The 19611-nt window shown below is 49.7% G+C and overlaps 1 protein-coding gene across 5 annotated transcripts in view; it reads left to right on the forward strand.

Moving 5' to 3' along the window:
- LOC123933689 (CGRP receptor component) overlaps positions 1-19309 on the forward strand; it is a 43346-nt gene extending 24037 nt beyond the window's left edge. For all 5 annotated transcript variants that reach the window (XM_045993124.1, XM_045993120.1, XM_045993122.1 and 2 more), the window contains 2 exons: positions 12511-12568; positions 17736-19309. In XM_045993124.1, the coding sequence (XP_045849080.1) occupies positions 12511-12568; positions 17736-17882 (205 nt within the window). In that variant the 3' untranslated portion in view covers positions 17883-19309. The remainder of the gene's footprint in view (positions 1-12510; positions 12569-17735) is intronic.
- The last annotated feature ends 302 nt before the right edge of the window (positions 19310-19611 follow it).

Here is a 19611-nt window from a genome sequence, read left to right on the forward strand (position 1 = left end):
ACTTGTTAATTTTAGCCATTCTGACTGTTGTGAGCTGGTATCTCACTGGGGGGTTTTGATTTGTATTTCCCTGATGCCGAGTGATACGGAGCACATTTTCATGTGTCTGTTGGCCATCTGGATGTCTTCTTTGCAGAAACGTCTGTTCATGTCCTATGCCTATTTCCTGATTGGAGTATTTGTTCTTTGAGCGCTGAGTTTGCTAAGTTCTGTATAGATTTTGGATACTTTGCCTTTTTATATAAATTTTTAAAAATGTTTATTTTAGAGCAAGAGTGAGCAGGGCAGGGGAAGGGCAGAGGAGCGAATCTCCAGCAGACTCCGTGCTGAGAGGGTGCCGGAAGTGGAGCAGCAGTGGCCACGGCGCCCTCACCTGCCTCTGATCAGAAGCAGCTGTCAGTGATTAGAGCACAGGCCTTTGGGAGGACAGGTTCTTTTTTCCCTCTCTGGCTTCAGGAACATGTGTGCAGCTGCCTACCAATAAAATTGGAGGATGGTATACTGTGCTAAGGTCTAAGATTGACCAAAATTAACTTTAGTTTACCTTCCAAGTCTTATCTTGGAAGTTGCAAGTCTTTAAGAGGCTCTAGAATTCCAGAATAGTTCCGTCAGACAGACTCTACCAGTGCGGTTGTTATCTAGATGGAGAGACAGATTCCTGGTGCTTTTCACCTTGTCACTTTTCTAGAATCATCTCTGTCCTTTCTCCTTTTTTTTAAAAATTAAGACTTTATATTTTTAGGTCACTTTTATGTTAACAGCAGAATTAAGGGAAAGACAAGAGATTTCTCATATATTCCCTCTGCATCAGATGCACAGCCTCCCCCTGTCACTATCCCCCATCAGATTGGTAACTATGTTACAATCAGTGAACCTCCATTGACATATCATTATTATGTCCAAGTCCGTAGTTTACATTGTGGTTCATTCTTAGAATTGCACGTCTTGTGGACTTGGATGAATGTATAACACATATATGCTCTATTGTTGTATCCTGTGGAGTGTTTTCACTGACCTAGAAATCCTCTGTGCTCTGTCTGTTAACCCCTCCTCCCACACACAAGCCCTGGTAACCACTGATCTTTTTACTAACTCCATAGTTCACCTTCTTCAGAATGTCCTGTGGTTGGAACCCTACATATGTCGTCTTTTTCAGATTGTCTTCTTTCACTTGGTAGTGTACAGGATTTTTTTTGTCAGTGTAAGTTTTCAGCTCCTCTGGGTAAATACCAAGGAGTGCAGTTGCTGGATCACATGGTAAGAGTATGTCTGGTTTTGTAAGAGACCACAAGATGGCCTTCCGAAATGGCTGTATCATTTTGCATCCCCCATCAATGAATGAGAGTTTCTGTAGGCGTCAGTTCTCACCAGCATTTGGTGATCTTAGTGTTCTGGTTTTGGCCATTCTAATAGGCGTAAAATGATAATCTTGTTTTGTTGTTGTTTTTTAAGCTTTTACTTATTTATTTGCAAGAGAGAGAGTGCGCGCCCATGTGCACAAATAGCGGAAGTGGCAGGCAGGGAGAAGTAGGCTCACCACTGAGTTGGGGAACCCCCCCCAATGTGGGAGTGGATCCTAGAACCATGGGATCATGTCCTGAGCTGAAGGCAGAGGCTTAATCAACTGAGCCATCCAGAAGACCCAATGGTATCTTGTTTTAATTTGCATAATTTCCTAATAATATTAAATGCCAAGCATCTTTGCCATCTGTGTCTCTCTTCTTTTTTTTAAGATTTTATTTATTTGAGGGGTGCCTGGGTGGCTCCGTGGGTTAAAGCCTCTGCCTTCGGCTCAGGTCATGATCCCAGGATCCTGGGATCGAGCCCCGCATAGGGCTCTCCACTCAGCGGAAAGCCTGCTTCCCTTCCTCTCTCTCTGCCTACCTCTCTGCCTACTTGTGATCTCTGTCTGTCAAATAAATAAATAATATCTTTTAAAAAAAAGATTTTATTTATTTGAGAGAGAGAACATGAGCGTGGGAAGGGGCAGAGGGACAGGCAGACTCCCCACCAAGTGGGAAGCCCCATGCTGGGCTGGATCCCAGGACCCAAGATCATGACCTGAGCTGAAGTCAGACCTTTAAACAGCCAAACCACCCAGGTGCCCCTGTGTTCGTTTAGGTCTTTTGGTCATTTTTAAATTGGGTTGTTTGTTTTCTTATTGTTTGAAGAATTTGTTGTATATTTTGGATAACAGTCCTTTATCCTGTGTCTTTCATAAATATTTTCTCCTAACCTGTGGTCTGTTTTCTCATTTTCTTGATGTTGTGTTTCACAGAGCAGATGTTTTTAATTTTAATGAAGTCCACTTTATCTGTTATTTCTTTCATGGGTTGTGTCTTTGGCATTGTAGCTGAAGAGTCGCCACCAAACTCAGGATCATCTAGGTGTTCTCCTGTATGATCATCTGGGCGTGTTTATAGTTTGCATTTTTTACATTTAGGCCTAGTTGTCTAGACAGTTGTTTTCTACGTGGTAGAGAGGCAGATTCCTTGTTCTTTCCACTCTGCCATTTTGCCTGAATCCTCTCTGTTCATTTTTTCCTTTCCTTCCCTCTCTCAGTTGTTCAAACAAGATACTTCCATTGATCTGTCTATAAATTCACAGACCTTGTCATCTCCATTTGTTAGTAGGTCCAGCCAGTGAATTTATTTCATACATTATGTTTTTTAGTTCTAAAATTTCCATTTATTTATTATTTGTAATTTCTGTCTCTTTCCTAACAACTTACTTTATTCCACTCATTTCAAGAATGTTGTTATAGTAGCTACTTTAACATCTTTTATAGTTCCAGCATGATGTTTTCCTTTGAGAATGAGTTGTGTTTTCTTTCTTTCCATTGAGGTAATTTTAAATTATGTCTTGGACCTTTTGAATATTATTGTTTAGACTCTGGACCCTGTTAAAACCCTCTGGTTAATGTTGCTTTTTTTGGTTTGTTTCTTTTAGCAGTTAGTCAACCCAGTTAGGTTCACACCTCAAGTCTCTTGCCTTCCATGGGCAAGATTCATGTCAGTTTAGCTTTTGAAACCTTTGATCTGCAGCTTTGGATCTTTTTTGCAAATGAGACTAGAGTAGTGATTTACTGTATTCACTTCTCAGCGTGTTTGCTGTGCCGAGTCTGGTTTTTGTTGCTTGGGGCTCTTCTGCACACGAATAGCTCAGGCTGAACCTAGGGTTTGTGCTGATGGATGCTCAGATTCAGGGGAATCCCCTTCTCTAGTGCACCTGTCTGGGGTTGCCCCCATACTCTTTGACCGACTTGAGCCCTGGCCCCCATTGGTTCTCTGGCCACAAGTACTGAATTTCTCTCGAGGATTGAGCTGCCCGCATGCACAGCCGTCTCTGCCGCCACCCTTGGGGCAAAGCAAGGAAGGAAAGGGGGAAAAGGGTATATTACGTGGCACTCTGGACCCCGAGACTCTCTTCCTGTTTACACTCACTGCCTGGGCTCCCTGGGGGAGCTGCCCCCGGGCTGTGAGTTTCATCCAGATTTCCAGGGCTCAGGGGCCTCTTTCCCCAGTATTTGGCTAGAAAGATGGAATTTCCGTTGGAATCTTAGCTGCCTGTTGGAACTACTGCCATGGCCCTCTGTGGCCCGAGGATCAGGGCTATGAGAGAAAAGAGAAAACAAAGCAAAAGAAACTCAAGTCCTCCCCCGACACTAACTAGTTCTTCAAGTTGACTTCCCTCCCCAGTTCTCCTCCTCTTGTATACTTTTCATTCAGAGCCCTCAGGTTATTGCTTTTGTATTTAGTCCTGGTGTTGGTACAGTCAGCAGAAAGGTTGGCTTCGGTGGTCTCACTCTTACCTTATGTACAACACAAGTCCTCATAGTTGGTTTTTAAGACCTCTTCTCAGTATTTGTCTGGTGTGATGTATTGCTTCCCCATCCCTGCATCTTTTCTGCTACAAATATGCACCTGGCGACCATTCGAGAAACCCACAAACGGGGTGTCTGGCTGGCTCATTCAGTAGAGCAGAGGCTCTTGATCTTGGAGTTGTGGGTGCAAGCCCCAGTTGGGCATAGAGTTTAATTTAAAAAGAAAGAAAAGAAAGAAGCTCAAAATGAGAATGGGCTTGTAAGATGATTCCTGATTCGCCATAATCTGTAAATTTAACACAGATTGTAATGTTCAGAGAAGTTCCTTTTTACTATTTGTGATCCTAAATTTGAGGATTTTTAACTTTCTTTGGGACTTTTTGGTGCCTGTCTTTCATTAACTGGTTGATTTCTGAGACAGACCATGTACCAGGATAGTCACATAGGCCGTCCAAGACAGTGGGACGCGGAGGCGGCAGGCAGTGCTGTTCTACAAACAACCAGGAGAGGGGGCTGGCGGGCTTCTTTCTCTGTAGAGGCCGGGGGCCTTCTCCAAGGTGCAGTAAACTGTTGCAGCCGCTTGGCTTTCCACAGTACCTGTGAGCCAGGGGCTGCTTGCCGGAGGCTATCAAGACCGGGACCGTCTTGTGCTAGCCAGTGCGACAGCAGACAGGAATCCCATTTATAGCGGAAACTGCTGAAGCGCTCTTTGACCCTTCTGTCTGCGTATCTCCTGAGAGTTCTTCTCTGCCGTCCTCTCCGGGGGAGGAGATTCAAGATAATAGCCCTTACATGGTCCAGGTCTCCTGGGACAAGGAGGCCTTATACCTTACTAATTTGCTTAAATACCTGCACTGCTAGAGTCCTTGAGGGTATAGCAGGAACTTCCTAACTTTATTCAACAAAATGGTAGTATTGAGACTCCACTCGAAGTCCTGTTATTTTTCTATAGTATGTTCACTCCCCAAAGCATTTGGTTCTTTAATCGTTGATTCTTGCTTGAGACATTTAGTTCTTGAGAACTGCAGCCTGGCTTCCAGCCCCGGCTCTCGTCCCGAGATCTCCTCCCTAAGACGTACAGCTACGTTTCCCGGGAGTAGAAGGACCATAGGTGGGTTTGTAAAATAACTTAGAGTCCTTAAAAGGGACTCTTCCGTACACAGAGCCCTCCTGGGGCTTGGCACCGTATGTGGGACATGTACTTCTAGGGCCCGCAAAGCTCAGAGGAGACGGGAGCTTGTCACGTTTCCCCGCTGTCTGGCGTGTGGTTACACTGTCTGCTCCGAGCATGGAGGCCTGCCCCAGGTCTCCCCGGCGTTCAGCAGTTGTCTCTTCCTTGTACTTTTCCTGAAAGTCGGTCCTGCCTAACTCTTTAACTTATCCTCTGGCTGTGTCTCTATTTGGGCGACGCAGAGACGAACACAGGTAATGGTAGGAGGGTCATAGTAGAGAGACCCACTGCAGTGTCAGAATTTGAGTATGACGTTTTGTCTCTGGGGGGTGACACTGGGTTTTAACAAAAAGGAAGTCAGTCCGGGGCAGGCGAGTTTGTTCTGCCTGAGCAGAGGGAATGTGGTGTGCGAAGGCACAGAGTCAGGTAGCCTGATGCTTTTCTGGGCAGTGTTCAGTTTCATCTAATTGGGGTATGAGTGCGTGGGCAGAGCAGAGGCATGTGAACATAGGGAGATTGACGAACCCCAAGTTTCACTTGGCTCTGGAGACTGAACTAAGGAAAGTCAAACTCGTACCAAAACCTGTGCGGACAGTGGGAGGATTACGAGCAGGATAATGAGGCGGCCAGATTTTCTTCTCTTAAAAGGTACTTTATTTGTAAATGAAGATAGGGTTAAAAAGGGGGTAGAGGCCATTGTCCTTTAACCAAGAAGAATTGTGGCTTATAGAAACGGTGAGGAGGGGATGGATATCTTGAAAAAGAAACAATCTTTTAAAAAAAAGGAACAGTTGTTAATTCTTGGGGACTTAATACTGGCAGTGGGTAAGAGGGAGGGGTCAAGGATGACCCTCAGGTTTCTGGCCTGGGTGTCTGCTTCTTTACCAAGATGAGACGCTGAGAGAGTAGAGCTGGCGTGTGGGAAAGGAGAGGCGGTTCGCTTCGGGATGTTTGAGCCTGACGTCGGCCTCAGGTGTTCAGGAGATATCTAGGTGGCCGCTGGTTACAGAGAACTGGAGCTGAGGTCACATAGCATGAAAACGTGGACAACTTGGCCTGAAACCTGTAGTAGCGGGTGAGATTGTGAGGTTTGGATGTAAGGGGGGTCAGACGGTGAAGGATGGCACCGTGGGAATGCTCCAGAAGCAAGCAGCAGAAGACAAGGCCTAGAAAGAGTCGAAGGTCTCGTTGGATAAGAGAATCAGGAAAGAATGGTTCATGGAAGCCGCGGGGTGGACAGTTTTGAGGAGGGAGTGACAGCGCGGAGACAGGGCAGAGCAGGACAGGAGAGCGTCCGCTAGAGTTGTCCATGTGGCAGTCACCGGGCCCTTTGGCAAGAACGGTTTTGTTGATCAGTTGGGACAGGAGCTGAAGTGAAGGGGCGAGAGTGGAGACAATGAAAACAGGCTTGGTTAGAGGGGAGGGGACTGTTTCCCCGGGCCCTCGAGCTGGAGCCTGCGCAAGTGTGGTTCCATGCTTTCGCTCCTGCCATGCTCAGCTCCTCGAGTGTGGTGGCAGAGAACTTGGTTGGTTGGACTCCACGTGGGCTTCTTCAGGGAGCAGCTGTGAGCGTTTTTGTTACTCGGGGACTCGCAGGACCCTTCTGTGTAACCGCAGGACCGGCTCCGGCCGTTCAGAGCCCAGCAGGACAGCGACTGGTCGGTGAGCAAAGTCCCATTGCTGTGACTGATTTGTAGCAGAGATGCTCATTCTTTTGGCTGTCCTTTTTCTCTGGTCTTTGTTCATATGGTTGGGTAATGATGGTTAAAATAATTTTATTTGGAATGAGGGTTCATATTTTCCAGCTCAGTTGGGTCTTTAAAACTGCTTGCTGAGCGGGGGAGGGGTGCCTGGGTGGCTCAATGGGTTAAAGCCTCTGCCTTCGGCTCAGGTCACGATCCCAGGGTCCTGGGATCGAGCCCCGCTTCTGGCTCTCTGCTCAGTGGGGAGCCTGCTTCCCTCCTCTCTCTGTCTGCCTCTCTGCCTGCTTGTACTCTCTCTCTGTGTCAAATAAATAAAATCTTTAAAAATAATAGTAATAATAATTTTATTTGGAATGAGGGCTCATATTTTCCAGTTCAGTTGGGTCTTTAAAACTGCTTGCTGGGGCGCTTGGGTGGCTCAGTCAGTTAAGCCACTGCCTTCGGCTCAGGTCGTGATCCCAGGATCTTGGGATAGAGTCCCACATCGGCCTCCTTGCTCAGCAGGGAGCCTGCTTCCTCCTCTCTCTCTGCCTGCCACTCTGCCTGCTTGTGATCTCTCTCTCGCTGACAAATAAATAAATAAAATCTTTAAAACAAAACAAAAAAAAACTGCTTGCTGGGGGAGGTGCACCTGGATGGCTCAGCAGGTTAAGCGACTGCCTTCAGCTCAGGTCATGATCCTGGATTCCCGGGATCGGGTTCTGCATTGGGCTTCCTGCTTAGCAGGGAGTCTGCTTCTCCCACTGTCCCTCCCCCTTGTCATGCCTGCATTCTCTCTCTCTCTCTCTCTCTCAAACAAATAAAATCTTTTTAAAAAAACAAACAAAAACTGCTTGCTGGGGGCACCTGGGTGACTCAGTTAGTTCGGCATCTAACTTTGGCTCAGGTCAGGATCTTAGGGTCCAGGCATGGAGTCCTGTGTTGGGCTCCTTGCTCAGCACGGTGTCTGCTTCTCCCTCTGCGACTCCCCCCGCTTGTGCTCTTTCTCCAATAAATAAATAAATTAAATATTTAAAAAAAAAAAGGGGGGGATCCCTCGGCCTGGGATTGAGCTCAACATGGGCCCCTCGCTCGGTGGGGAGTCTGCTTCTCCTTTCCCTGCTCTTTCTCATAGACAAACACACCTGCTTGCTGGTCTTATTTCTGGCCCTTCCTACAGTCTCAGATGGTGACTTCACTTCCTTCGCTGAGAAAATTGTCCAATGAACGAATGGCCTCTCCCTTCAGGGCCCCTCAGATTTGCACTCCCCCCCACGGTGCTGTGGCCTCAGTGGAACATGATGAGCTTCTTCGCCGAAACGTGGGACTTCTGTTTTTCTGAGGGTCTTTCTCCCTTTCTCCCCATAATTTCAGTCTTCCCTCGTGCTTAGCTCCTCCACGGGCAGCCGCGCTGCAGTGTCCCTCCAGAACCCGCCGTCCCCAGGCTGTCGCTGCTCTTTGAGTTCTGCCTGTCAGGAGGGTATTCTGGTCTGTGATGCTGCACAGAACCAGACCCAGGACCTCTGTGCACTGCAGAGGTCAGTTTCGAACATGGCCAGTCTACCCTGTGCAGCCTCGTGGCTGTCCGGTGTCCCCTCAGACCCGTGTCCTCCTCAGGCGCCCCCATACTGGTGCTCCTTCTGCCCACTCAGAGCTCCACCGTCTGAGCCTCGCGCACCCACGGCTGCCGCGGTCACCACGTCCCCCCACACCTCACCGCGTCTTCCCAGGGCCCGGACGGTTCCACAGTCCCTGCGGCTTGTTGTCCAATGGTCCCATCTGTCCGCCTGGCTCAGCAGCGCCGGCGGAGGGAGGGCGTTTTGCAGGTGCCGCACGCAGGGCCGGGCCTGCCGCAGGCCGCGGTCCTCCTCCACCCGCCGGACGCCTTCCCGGCGCTGCTCCGCGTGCAGCAGGGAGCCACTGTCCTTCGAACTCAGCAGAAAGGAAACCTCTTCAGGGGTGGCGTAGGGGGGTGGCTCCGGCATCTGGTGAGGGACAGACCGCCAGTGCGCTGGCAAGATGTCACGTCCCTCTGGCACTGTGGTAGCTCAGCTGCTTTCATCCTGTCAGCCTCCCGTTGCACTTCAGACACCTGTTGTGGGGTCTTTCTGCTGCCCAACCTCGGACACTTTTCAGATCTAATGAGAAACCGTGCTGTGGTGGCAGAATCTCCCCGAAGCATTTTGATGCGGGGGAGGCAGCCGTCCATGAAACAACATCAGCGAAGTAACCCTGAGGATTGTCATTAAATTCCTGCGGAGCGATGCTGTACCACACTGACCTTGGCTTTCCATCGTGAAATATCAAGTTAGGCTTGGAGGGAACATTCATCCTCCTGAGAATTAAAGTCGTCAGGTCATTCTGCTTGGCGTTTCCTTTCCTCTAAGTCTTTGACCTACATTGCACGTCGTAAGTAAAATGCTTTAGTTGTCTGCCTTTGCCTTTCCGTCCTTCGTGCGTCCCACCGTCAGGCCTAGTCTTCTGTTCCCTCCCGCTGTTTCCCTTTGAGTCCGAGTTGCGAGACGGGCCAGCCGGACTGACTTCCTTCTCTCCTCACATCTCCCCACGTGCCGTCTTTGAGCTGGTCTTTCACAGGGAGCCTCTGAAACCCCTTCGTACCCTAAGCACAGACCCCATTGCTTCTGCTTTTGCATCTGCCTCTTGGACCTTCCTCACAGGTGGTTTTACCAGACACGGGCCAAACCTAAATTTGTTTTTTGGTGCCAGGAAAACTGAGGTTTGTTTGAACAAAGAACATCAGTACAAACTGTACTGAAAACAAATTGTTTAAAATCTGAGGGGCAGGGCACCTGGGTGGCTCAGTGGGTTAAGCCTCTGCCCTCGGCTCAGGTCATGATCCCAGGGTCCTGGGATCGAGCCCTGCATCAGGCTCTCTGCTCAGCGGGGAGTCTGCTTCCCCCTCTCTCTCTGCCTGCCTCTCTGCCTACTTGTGATCTTTCTGTGTGTCAAATAAATAAAATCTTTAAAAAAAAATAAATTCTGAGGGGCAGTGAGGAGGATGCCTTTCAAAAGCCTGATAACTTTAGAGCCAAATGAAGGGGAGTTTTCAGATCAGAATCTGGTTGCCTTTCGTTGTCAGCCTGCCTGATGCAGCCACCCGTGGCTCCTAAGAACGCCCAAGCGGGGTCAACGGGGCACGTTGTGAACGCCTCACCTCCAAGTGCTATGACTCCAGCGGAATCTCACTGGAGCTAAGAATGTTTCGGGATCCTTAGTACTTTGATTTTTCTTTTCTGAAGTTGAGTTCTATTTTATCTTACAATTCCAGTTCATCTGAATGTTGGGCTCGGTTCGTGTGATGCTTGGCTGTACCATTGATTATTGCGGAAACCCTGTTTGTGTTTCTGTTTGCACTGTGGCGCACTCAGAATGTAGCCTAGAGCCCGTTTTGAAGGCCTTAATAAAGCAGTGACTGCGTTACAGGAAGAGTAAAGGTTAGTTTCTCCACAGTTAGTCCTGAGTCCCCACAGTCCCGTTGTCCCCACCACGGTCACTCCACCAAACTACTTGCACAGGCCACTGGTGCCCTCTGTTTTGGCAAATCTGGTGACTTCTGACTGCCGCCCGCCGTCAGCATGGGGCGCTGCCAGTGCTCTCCCCGGGGCTTCTCCTCTCTCGGTTTCCCTAACGCCGCACTCCTGGGTTGTCGCTGCCTCTTCGGGCTCCTGCTCCACCACCTTCTCTCCCAGAGCCTTACCTGGAGGTGCTCCGCGGTGCCCTGTCCTGGTCTTCACCTGCTTGGAGTTCAGCGTGGACTGTGGCGCGCTCCCGTTGTTCCGTGTGACTCCTTGCTGATACGTCCAGTCTGCTGGTCACACTAGACCTAAAACTAGACAGGTGGCTGGACAGAGTTCTCCCTGTCGTCCCGAAAGCAACCACAAACTGGAATTCAGATTTCAAATAATTTTTCCCAAACAGCCTAAAAGCCGGACGCTGAACCCTGACTCTTCTCTTTCCTTCGCCCGTCCCCACCCAGCTGAGGCAGTTGTGAGGCCCTGTTGACTATACGTCGGGGTGGCCAGGCGTGTTTCACTCTCCAGTCTCATTGCCAGCCCTGCCTCTTTTCTTCTCACCTGAGAGCATGTCGCTCCTTCCCTCGGTTGCTTTCCGGTGTCCGCGGACATGTGCAGCCTTGCGGTTGGAGCCCATGTGGTCTTGTTCTGATGGCCCAGCCCCAGGGCCCACAGCCTCTCATGCAGCTCTTTCCTAAAATTCCGTAATTTTTGTCCTTCTGGCCATTTACTGGGGCTGTTCCTGCCCTGACTCCCCTTTCCTATAATGTCTATAATCATTTTGCCTAGAAAACCCTTCAGGGCCCAGTGCAAGGGTTTCCTCCTCTGTGAAGTCATCTTTGAGTCTAGAGTAAATGTTTGGGGGATTATGAGGAGTAGAGCTTAATTACAAGTGCCTCCCTAATGACTGCCATTTGTGGAGACATAGCTGTGTGGCAGTCATCTTGTTGAATACTGAATACTGGAAGCAGATGGTTAAGAACATGAGCTTTGACGGCCGAGTCCCAGCTCTGCCATTTCCTAGCTGTGTAACCTCGGGCAAGTTACTTACAGCATCGGGTAAGGCGGAGGGCTCAGTGTGCTCGCCATATGGGAAGTAAGCAACAGATGGTAGCTGCTGGCAGTACAAACGGGAAGATGTTCCTCCCTCCGAACCGCCGGTGAGATTTAAGTTCTGTCATCGTTGCTGTTGTACAGACGGTGGGAGCCCGGCGCAGGGCGGCTGGCGGATGTGCTGCTTCCCCCAGAGCGGCTGTGGGCCTGTGGCTCATTCATCTGTTCGTTTCAGAACGTCTGTAAGCTCAGTAAATATTTACTGAGTCGAACTGAAAGATGAGTCTGGAGCTCCCCAGTCAGAATGAGAGGTGACACTTCAAAACTGTCCCCTACACAGGGGCAGTCGCTGGAGCTGTTCTTTTTAAGTCCTGCGTCACTTGTAGAGTCCGCACGTTTCGGCCGCGCCTCTGGCAGTGAGCTCGCCGTGGCTTTGGGACCAGTGAAAACTCTTACCTTCGACTGTCGCATGTTCGTTAAGACTTGCTTGTGTTTGTCTCCTTTCCCCAGCTGGACTGTGGACCGTGTGGGTGGGGGACTGCGCCTGTACCTCAGTACATCAGCCCCTGCCCCCTTCCAGTCCTGGTGTGGTTTTCTGGGATAACCAGTCAAAATCTGACGTTTAATATTAATCTCAAAAATTGTATGTATACATATGTATATAGCCACCACTTTTTTTTTTTTTTTGAAAGAATCTATTTATTTATTTGACAGACAGAGATCACAAGTAGGCAGAGAGGCAGGCAGAGAGAGAGGGGGAAGCAGGTTTCCTGCTGAGCAGAGAGCCCGATGCGGGACTCAATCCCAGGACCCTGAGATCATGACCTGAGCCGAAGGCAGAGGCTCAACCCACTGAGCCACCCAGGAGCCCCAAATTCTCAGCCATTTCTAAGTGATACCAACCAACCAAGACTGTTTCATAATCTTTCTATAATCTGGATTAAGAGAATATTGTTTTCTTCATATTTTTCAGAAAAAGGTATTAAGACTGCACCTCTATTTGTTCCATTTCTTTCAGTCCGTATCTCTGTTGTCCGAATTCTGATACACACTTGTACCCTCCGAGAGTCTCCAATGTAGGCTCTCCTGTTCCCATTCTCTCATTTTACGGTTGAAGAAACTGAAGGCCACGTTCCAACGGGTTCTCCCATTTGTCATCTGACACGGCGTTCTCTAAACAGCTTGGTCAAGACTCAGGATTCTAAAGGGAATAAGAGTTTTAAATTCTTTGTACTTTCCTTTTGACAGAGCCGAAAAGCTTCAGCTGTTGAATCACAGGCCTATGACTGCTGTTGAGATCCAGCTGGTGAGTGAAGACGGCCTGAGCATGCGGGGCTGGTTTCTGGGCCTGAGAGGGAGGACGGGTGGTAAAGGCGGAGAACAGACGAGGCGGGAACTGCCATTTCTTGAAAAGACGGCCCAACTACTCCCATTTCATGAGAGAAGGGGACCTCACCAGTTTGATCCTCGTTGGTATGGACTTGGTAAAAGTAGGAGACAAGAGGAAATTAAGTTCCTTCCTCCGGGTTTGGGCTTCTCAGCGGCTGTCTCCCTTGATGTCCTGCCCTGTTCTGGCCGCTGGTTTCCTGCAGGGGTTACTGCCAACCAGATGTTGCATGGAAACAATAGACTCACCACGACTCTGGCAGAATTTCTCCTCCCCGACTCCCGCCTTTTGACCCTGCTCCCCTGTTTCTGCTCTTGGTTCACGGAGCACATGTGCCCTTCCTCCCGTGCTCTCTCAGCCTCCTGGCCCAGTCTCCCAAGCCAGAAACCTGGACGTCATTCTCCGCCTTTGATCTACGCACTTGGTCCCCAGGTTCTGTTGCTTCTGTCTTCCCTTGTTCTCTCTTCTCTCCCTGCTGCACCACGTCCATTTCTGTCACTTCTCAGTGTGGCTCTCGCGGTTGTCCTCTTGTCATCCCTGCCTCAGTCTGGCCCCTCCAGTCTACCTCTCCCACCACAGTCCGTTCACTTTTAGAACCACAGACTGGATCGTCTTCTTTTGCCGCAGACGACCACTCACTGGACTCCCATCACTTACACAGGAGACACGGCAGTCACAGCACAAAGCTTTAGAGTGGTGCGGAGCAGCGGAGTGGGAGCCACACGTGATCTAAGAGTGTGAAAATGAGGCCGAGTGAGACAGACTGAGCAGCTGTAGATGTCCTGGGGCAGTTTCCCTCTACTGTGCAGGGCAGAGAATGCCTTCGAAGCTCCAAATATCAGGCAGGCCGTTTAATTGCTGGTTTAAGAAAAAAAACTGATCGGAGAAATAAGAAAAGGAGAATTAAGGAATTTACAAAATCAATTTTAGAAGAACTTCTCCTTTGTCAAAGTTCCTTCAGAAAAGTGTGGAAGAAAGTGGCCAGAAGCACCTATGATGTTTGGAGTTGCTTCATAAAGAGCCCTTTTAGAAAGGGTCACGGGAATCTAGTTTTTGCCTGTAGTGTCTGTAATGTCTATTGTCTTCCCAGTGTTGTTTCTGTCCTCGAAGTGCACCCAAAATTAAATTAGAAAAATTCCTCCCGTAAACGGTGACTTCTGGGGGAACTGGCCTTTAGGCTAAATAGAAATCCTTTTTGTACCCTTATTCTGATGCTTTCAACTGTGTTGGAGATACAGTGTAGAAAAGAATAAACAGACAAATCAGCAAGAAACTAATCCACGTCCCCCTGGGTTAAAGATCACATGTCCTGTCTCCTCCAGCTTTAATCAGGAACATGTGTTACTCATGGCTTACTGACAGATGGGGAGAGGGGATGAGGATCAGCGTGACCTCGTCCCTGTAGAAACTCTGTCATTACTTGGTACAGTTCGCGCCTGCTGTGCGCCGTGGGACTTGTGTGTGTCACCCAGTGACGGGCTCATTGGGTCTGTCTGACAAAGCCTTACTTTCTCCTCCAAGCCATGTGCTTTGCACAGCGAGAAGGAAGACGTGTGTGGGGTCCCTGAGACTGTCTGTCCTTTTCTCCTCCTCACAGGTAGGTAGGAGGTCTTCCTGCGAATGTTGCTTCCCAGCAGTCCGACCATTTTATAGTCCGATTTCCCCAGCCTGCAATTTGGCTACAGACGGTAGCGAAACCTTTACCAAGGCTTGTGGCAGGTCTCTTCTCCCAAGCGAGGGACAAGAAATGAGGTTTCGCACAGGGTGTGGAGTACAGAGGACTCCCTGTGACAACCTTACAGCTCGTTTATTCTCCTTGTGTCCAGAAGCATGTGCAGCGCCCAGCGCTTATTAGTGTTCCGTTTTGGAGGCTAAAGCTACTTTTAGTTACACCTCAGCCGTGATTTGCCGTGAGCCTCAGATCCACAGGTGACTGCCTGCTGTCTGTGAGGGAAGGAGGAAGCCACAGCTTCTGTGATTTCTGCCACTCCCTCTTGTGTGTACATATGGGAACAGTTCGTGAGCTCTCTGGCCTGAAGGCAGGACAGTGGGCTTTGTGACCTCACAGGCCGCTGTCCTGAACAGCATTACCATTTACGTATGCGTTAAAAGTCAGTGATTATAGGGGCGCCTGGGTGGCTCAGTGGGTTAAAGCCTCTGCCTTCGGCCAGGTCATGATCCCAGGATCCTGGGATCAAGCCCCGCATCGGGCTCTCTGCTTGGCGGAGAGCCTGCCCCCGCCTCTGCCTGCCTCTCTGCCTACTTGTGATCTCTCTCTGTCAAATAAATAAATAAAATCTTTAAAAAAAAAAAAAGTCAGTGATTATAGGGGCGCCTGGGTGGCTCAGATGGTTAAGCCTCTACCTTCAGCTCAGGTTATGGCCCCAGCGTCCTGGGATCGAGCCCTCCTGCATCAGGCTCCTGGCTCAGCGGGAGGCGTGCTTCTCCCTCTCTCTCTGCCTACTTGTGATCTCTGTCTGTCAAATAAATAAATAATATCTTTTTTTTTAAAAAGTGATTATAAAATGTCTTGGAATAAATAAGAGTTTTATGGCTTACAAAACACTGTAATATGGATTCTCATTTGGTCTTTACTGTAGGCATTACTTTCATTTTACAGTGGAGAAAGTTGAAAGTTACAGAGATTAAGTGGACTGTTCTGGGTCAAACAGACCTGTCCGTTGTTACTAGTTTGAGTTGTGTTGTTGCTTTGGGTAAAGCAGGGAGTTTGCCTTGACAGCTTAGAACGAGAAGCAACCATTCTTGGAGCATAGGAGGCCAGTTTGACAGCCCCTCGGAGTTTGTATGTGATAAAGCTTTCTTTTTGACCCATCTGCAAATACTTGGGATTTTCACATTCATTCGCCCTTATATTCGGAAAAACCTGAAACCTCAGGTGTTTGAGAATGTTGAGATGGTGCTTTGCGTTTCCTTATTTTGGCCTCAGTTTCCTCTGTGTTGGGAAGAAAAGGTGACGAGTGATACAGTTCGTATCATTTTGTCTTGATCCAAGAGGGATTAGTAAGTTTTTGGTTTCTGAGAGTTTCTTTTTGTGTATATGTGTTTCATTTTGCTTAATGAGGTTTGGGTTTTCTTGCTGTGACTGGGAATCGTAGTTTGAAATGTTTCTGACCCGAGGACTGTGCTGATGAAAGCTTCTGTTCTTCGGCCCTCTCGCCGGAGCCCATTAGCGCACGCCTGATCATCGTTGCTTCTGCCAGACCAGAGATGGGGATGCAAGAAGGTGGCCTGGTCGAGTCTTCTCTGTTTGGTCTTCTAAAAATGAAGGCTTCTCAGAAGTCAGATAACTAAATTTTTTGAAACCGGTGGACGCTAGTCTGCATCTCTGAGGGAGGGAAGAATAGAGGCAGAGAGTACTCTAGAAAGAGCTGAGTCCAGAGTCACAGCACCTGGCGCTCCTTGCCGTGAGGCCCAGGTCGGGTTTTCTTCGTAATGCCGAGCCTGCGCTTACGCATCTGTGGACGCTGCGTGCTGGGTGGCGACTGTGGGAAAGTCCCCGCACGAGGACTGCTGGGAGGTTGTCAGTGTCCCAGAGCCGCCTGACCCTCCCTGCCCGCTTCCCCTGAGCTGGGGAGCGGTTCCGAACCAACTGCACTGCCAGCTCACGGATTCGGAGACATTCCTCTCAGGTTGAGACCATCTTTTCTTAAGATTAAATAATCGACTCGGAGGTGCCCCTTCCAACTCCTTCATGTTTTGGAGGCAGTCTGTGTTAGATTACTTCCTTTTACACACCCTAATTTTACATGTCTGGTTTTAAAAAATGGGTTTTTGAGGATCATTTCTTGTTCAACAGAGCTTACATTTTACGGAGCCTTTGAATCTTTAGGAAATGGTCATTTTATATGACCGCAGCCCCGTTGGTTCACTCAGGATCTCCCACCCTAGAACACTCAGGATTATTCTCTGGTCATAGAAACATTTTGGGAAGAGACCGGTGGTTTGCCAGGAGTTTGTGAGGTGATCTTGGACCCGTGACCTGACCTGATGAGCTTCTCTGCTGTCATCTGAAGTAAGGTAGTCAGACTGAAATCCTTTTCAGGGTCGTAAGCCTAGCCTGTCGTTTGTTTTACGTAAATCTGCTAGGACTTCTTCGTGGAATTCCTCTCGGTCTTAGTTGGCGGATTTGAGTTGCTTTGGGAAATGCCGCAGAGCAGAACCCTGGACACGTGTAGCTGTTTGTGGCAGATGACTGGTGCCACTGAGGGAACGTGGGTTAGGACTTTGCCGGTATGTTACTCTTAAAAACGTTGTTCACTGTGTACGGAGAACTAGAGGTGAGGCTAAGAAAACTGGCTCATAATTGTGCGTCGTTCGTGTGTAGATTTCCAGGACGTGTCAGGCTGGGCTCTAAGTGGACCTAATTTAGTAAGCGGGGTCATTCCCCCGCTGTCACTCCTCAGAGTTCTGCTCCACGTTCCCAGGAGAGGACCAGGGCCACATGGTGTTAGATTCATTGCAGGTGTTAAGCGTTGGGCAGGCCTGGCTTGGGATTCCCATCCTCTCCTTGGCTGGATTGTTGCGAGGGTGGAGAGAAGTAACAGACGGGACGCGCTGTGTGCGGTCAGGCCCGTGCGCTCCGGAAGAGCTGCCGGTGGGGGGAGTGGGGACGCGGACAAGTAGATGGGCCATGGGCGCACTGTGGGCTGTCGTCCGGTGAGTTGCTGATGGGATTCCCGAGTTCCAGCTGTGCTTGTGAAATACAGAAGTATGTGAAGGGCCATTTCACTCGCTGGAGGTGAGTTTTCTTGGCACGTGCAACAGACACATGTGCCCGTGGGTGGGTGTAGGACTGGTGGAGTTTTCTGTTTCTTTGAAGGAAAGTGCTAACCTGCAACTTGCTTTTTGCCTCGACCTATTTTGAGCGGTGGCTTGGGAATTGGAGTTGGCTTCTCCCTCCCTCCCGCCGGGATGGAGAGGACCAAGAGGCCCGAGGGAGCTCTGGAGCCAGGCCCTGAGCTCCGCATGCCGGCGGCCGGCGGACCGGGAACAACGTGGGTGGGGAGGGCAGGGCTGGACTCGGCCTGCGCGGCTCGTCTGTAACCTCCAAGGTCTCCTTCTGCAGATGGTGGAGGAGAGTGAAGAGCGGCTCACGGAGGAGCAGATCGAGGCGCTTCTGCACACCGTGACCAGCATTCTGCCCGCGGGGCCGGAGGCTGAGCAGAGGAAGAACCCGGACAACGCGGCGGGGGATGATGAGGACGCAGCGTAGATGGGCGCGGCCAGCCTGGCCGCCTCAAGACCCTGAGAAGTCAGCGGCCGGTGCCCGGCCACCAAGAGGATTGCTCAGGGTCTCACCCTCCGTGTCAGCAGGCCTAGATTCACGGTTGGCCGGAGAAACCACAAAAACAAGCTAAGAAGAAGTCCTCGTTCCTGCGGGAGACGCAGCGTGGTGAGGACAGACGGAGGCTGTCCGGGCAGAAAGCGAAGGGAGGCGGACAGAGTCAGGACAATGACCGTGCAACCCCTGTGCTAAAAATGTTTCTTCTGTGGCCTTTGCCGTAGTCGTGGGCAGGCCGGTACGCAGCTGGAGGACTGCTTGTGTCGCCTGTGATGGGCCGTGTCCTAGTCGTGTCGTCTGCTGCTCTCGGCCTGTCCGAGCAGGGCCGCTGAGTGCCGTTGGGGGGTGCCAAGCGGGGAGAATCCGGGCAGATCCAGACACTGCGAGAGCCACACGTCGTCGCTGTAGGTTGGAATGAGCGGCCGAGCTTGGCTCACCGGAGAGGAATCTCTTCCTGGAGAACAGCAAGGGTAAGAGAAGCGCGGCCTGGCAGGGCCATGGTTCACCAGCTCACTACTTGGTCTGCAACGTTAGGGCGCCGGCCCGTTCCAGCAGACGAGCCGCACAGCAGGCGGCGGACAGCGGTGACTCAAGTCCAGCGCCGGCTGCCGTGCGGACTGTGTGTCTCCTGCCTGCCCCTGAGGCCGGGTGGGCGGCGCTGGCACAGGGCTGGGCTGTCTGCGTCTGTGGAAGGACCCAGATAGGGCCCGGATATGAAGGACGAGAGCCTGGTGAGGAGAATCGGAGCTTGTTGGCTGTGGCAGTGGCCTCAGCGCTCCGGTGCCGGTCCTGAGAGAAGGACCGCGTGAGGAGCTTTTGCCGATACCGAGCTTTGGAGATGCAGTAGCCCCAGATGGGCGGTTGCCTTAGGTCCTGGGAATATTGCCGAACAGTAATTGCCCACATTGGCTCTGCCCCCCATTTGGGGAAGAAAATGCCCACAGACAATGATTTTTCAAATCAGTGCTCCTTTTATTGTGAGATTACATATTTTTTCGTGCTATTAATTGGATTACTTCCCAACCCCCCCAACCCTGCCAGTCACTGCGATGTCATTGTTAACCTTATCACTGAGGATCAGCTGAGACCTGTGTACGGGCACAAAACTGGAATTTCAAGGGCATTTGTTTTTAAACTTCTCTTTGGTGTTGGGAGTTTTACCAGGAACTGTTGATTTATTTGTCAAGGCATCGAACCTGTGTCACTGTTGCATTTTAACCTTGAGTGTATTCAGTGCATTCTCTTAATGGATTAATCTAGTTAATAATAAATTGTTTCCAAGTGACTGCGAACTTCTGGTAATTTTATAAATATTTGAAGAGTTTGTTTTGCCATGAATAGAAATAAAATCTGACTTAAAAGGTAAAATGTGTGAATTTTTTGTTAAAAAAAGAAATCGAATCTATTTAGGTCTGAAATCTGTTTTAGATTGCAAGAAAATTTCAAGTTTCAGTACTTGGGACCTGAATTTAACTCCGTTTCTGATGAAGGCAGGCAAGCTCTGGAAAACTTAGGAGAAACATATTCTGCATAATATTCCTGTCATATTAATAACATTTCAGAAATAAGATCATTTGCCCAGGAAATATAATCAGTATCACATCTGGGAAGGAGAGCAGGGGAGCCTGGGAATCTTTTCATTTTATATCCTTCTGTGTGG

This window comes from Meles meles, chromosome 21, assembly GCF_922984935.1.
Source record: "Meles meles chromosome 21, mMelMel3.1 paternal haplotype, whole genome shotgun sequence".
NCBI lineage: Eukaryota > Metazoa > Chordata > Mammalia > Carnivora > Mustelidae > Meles > Meles meles.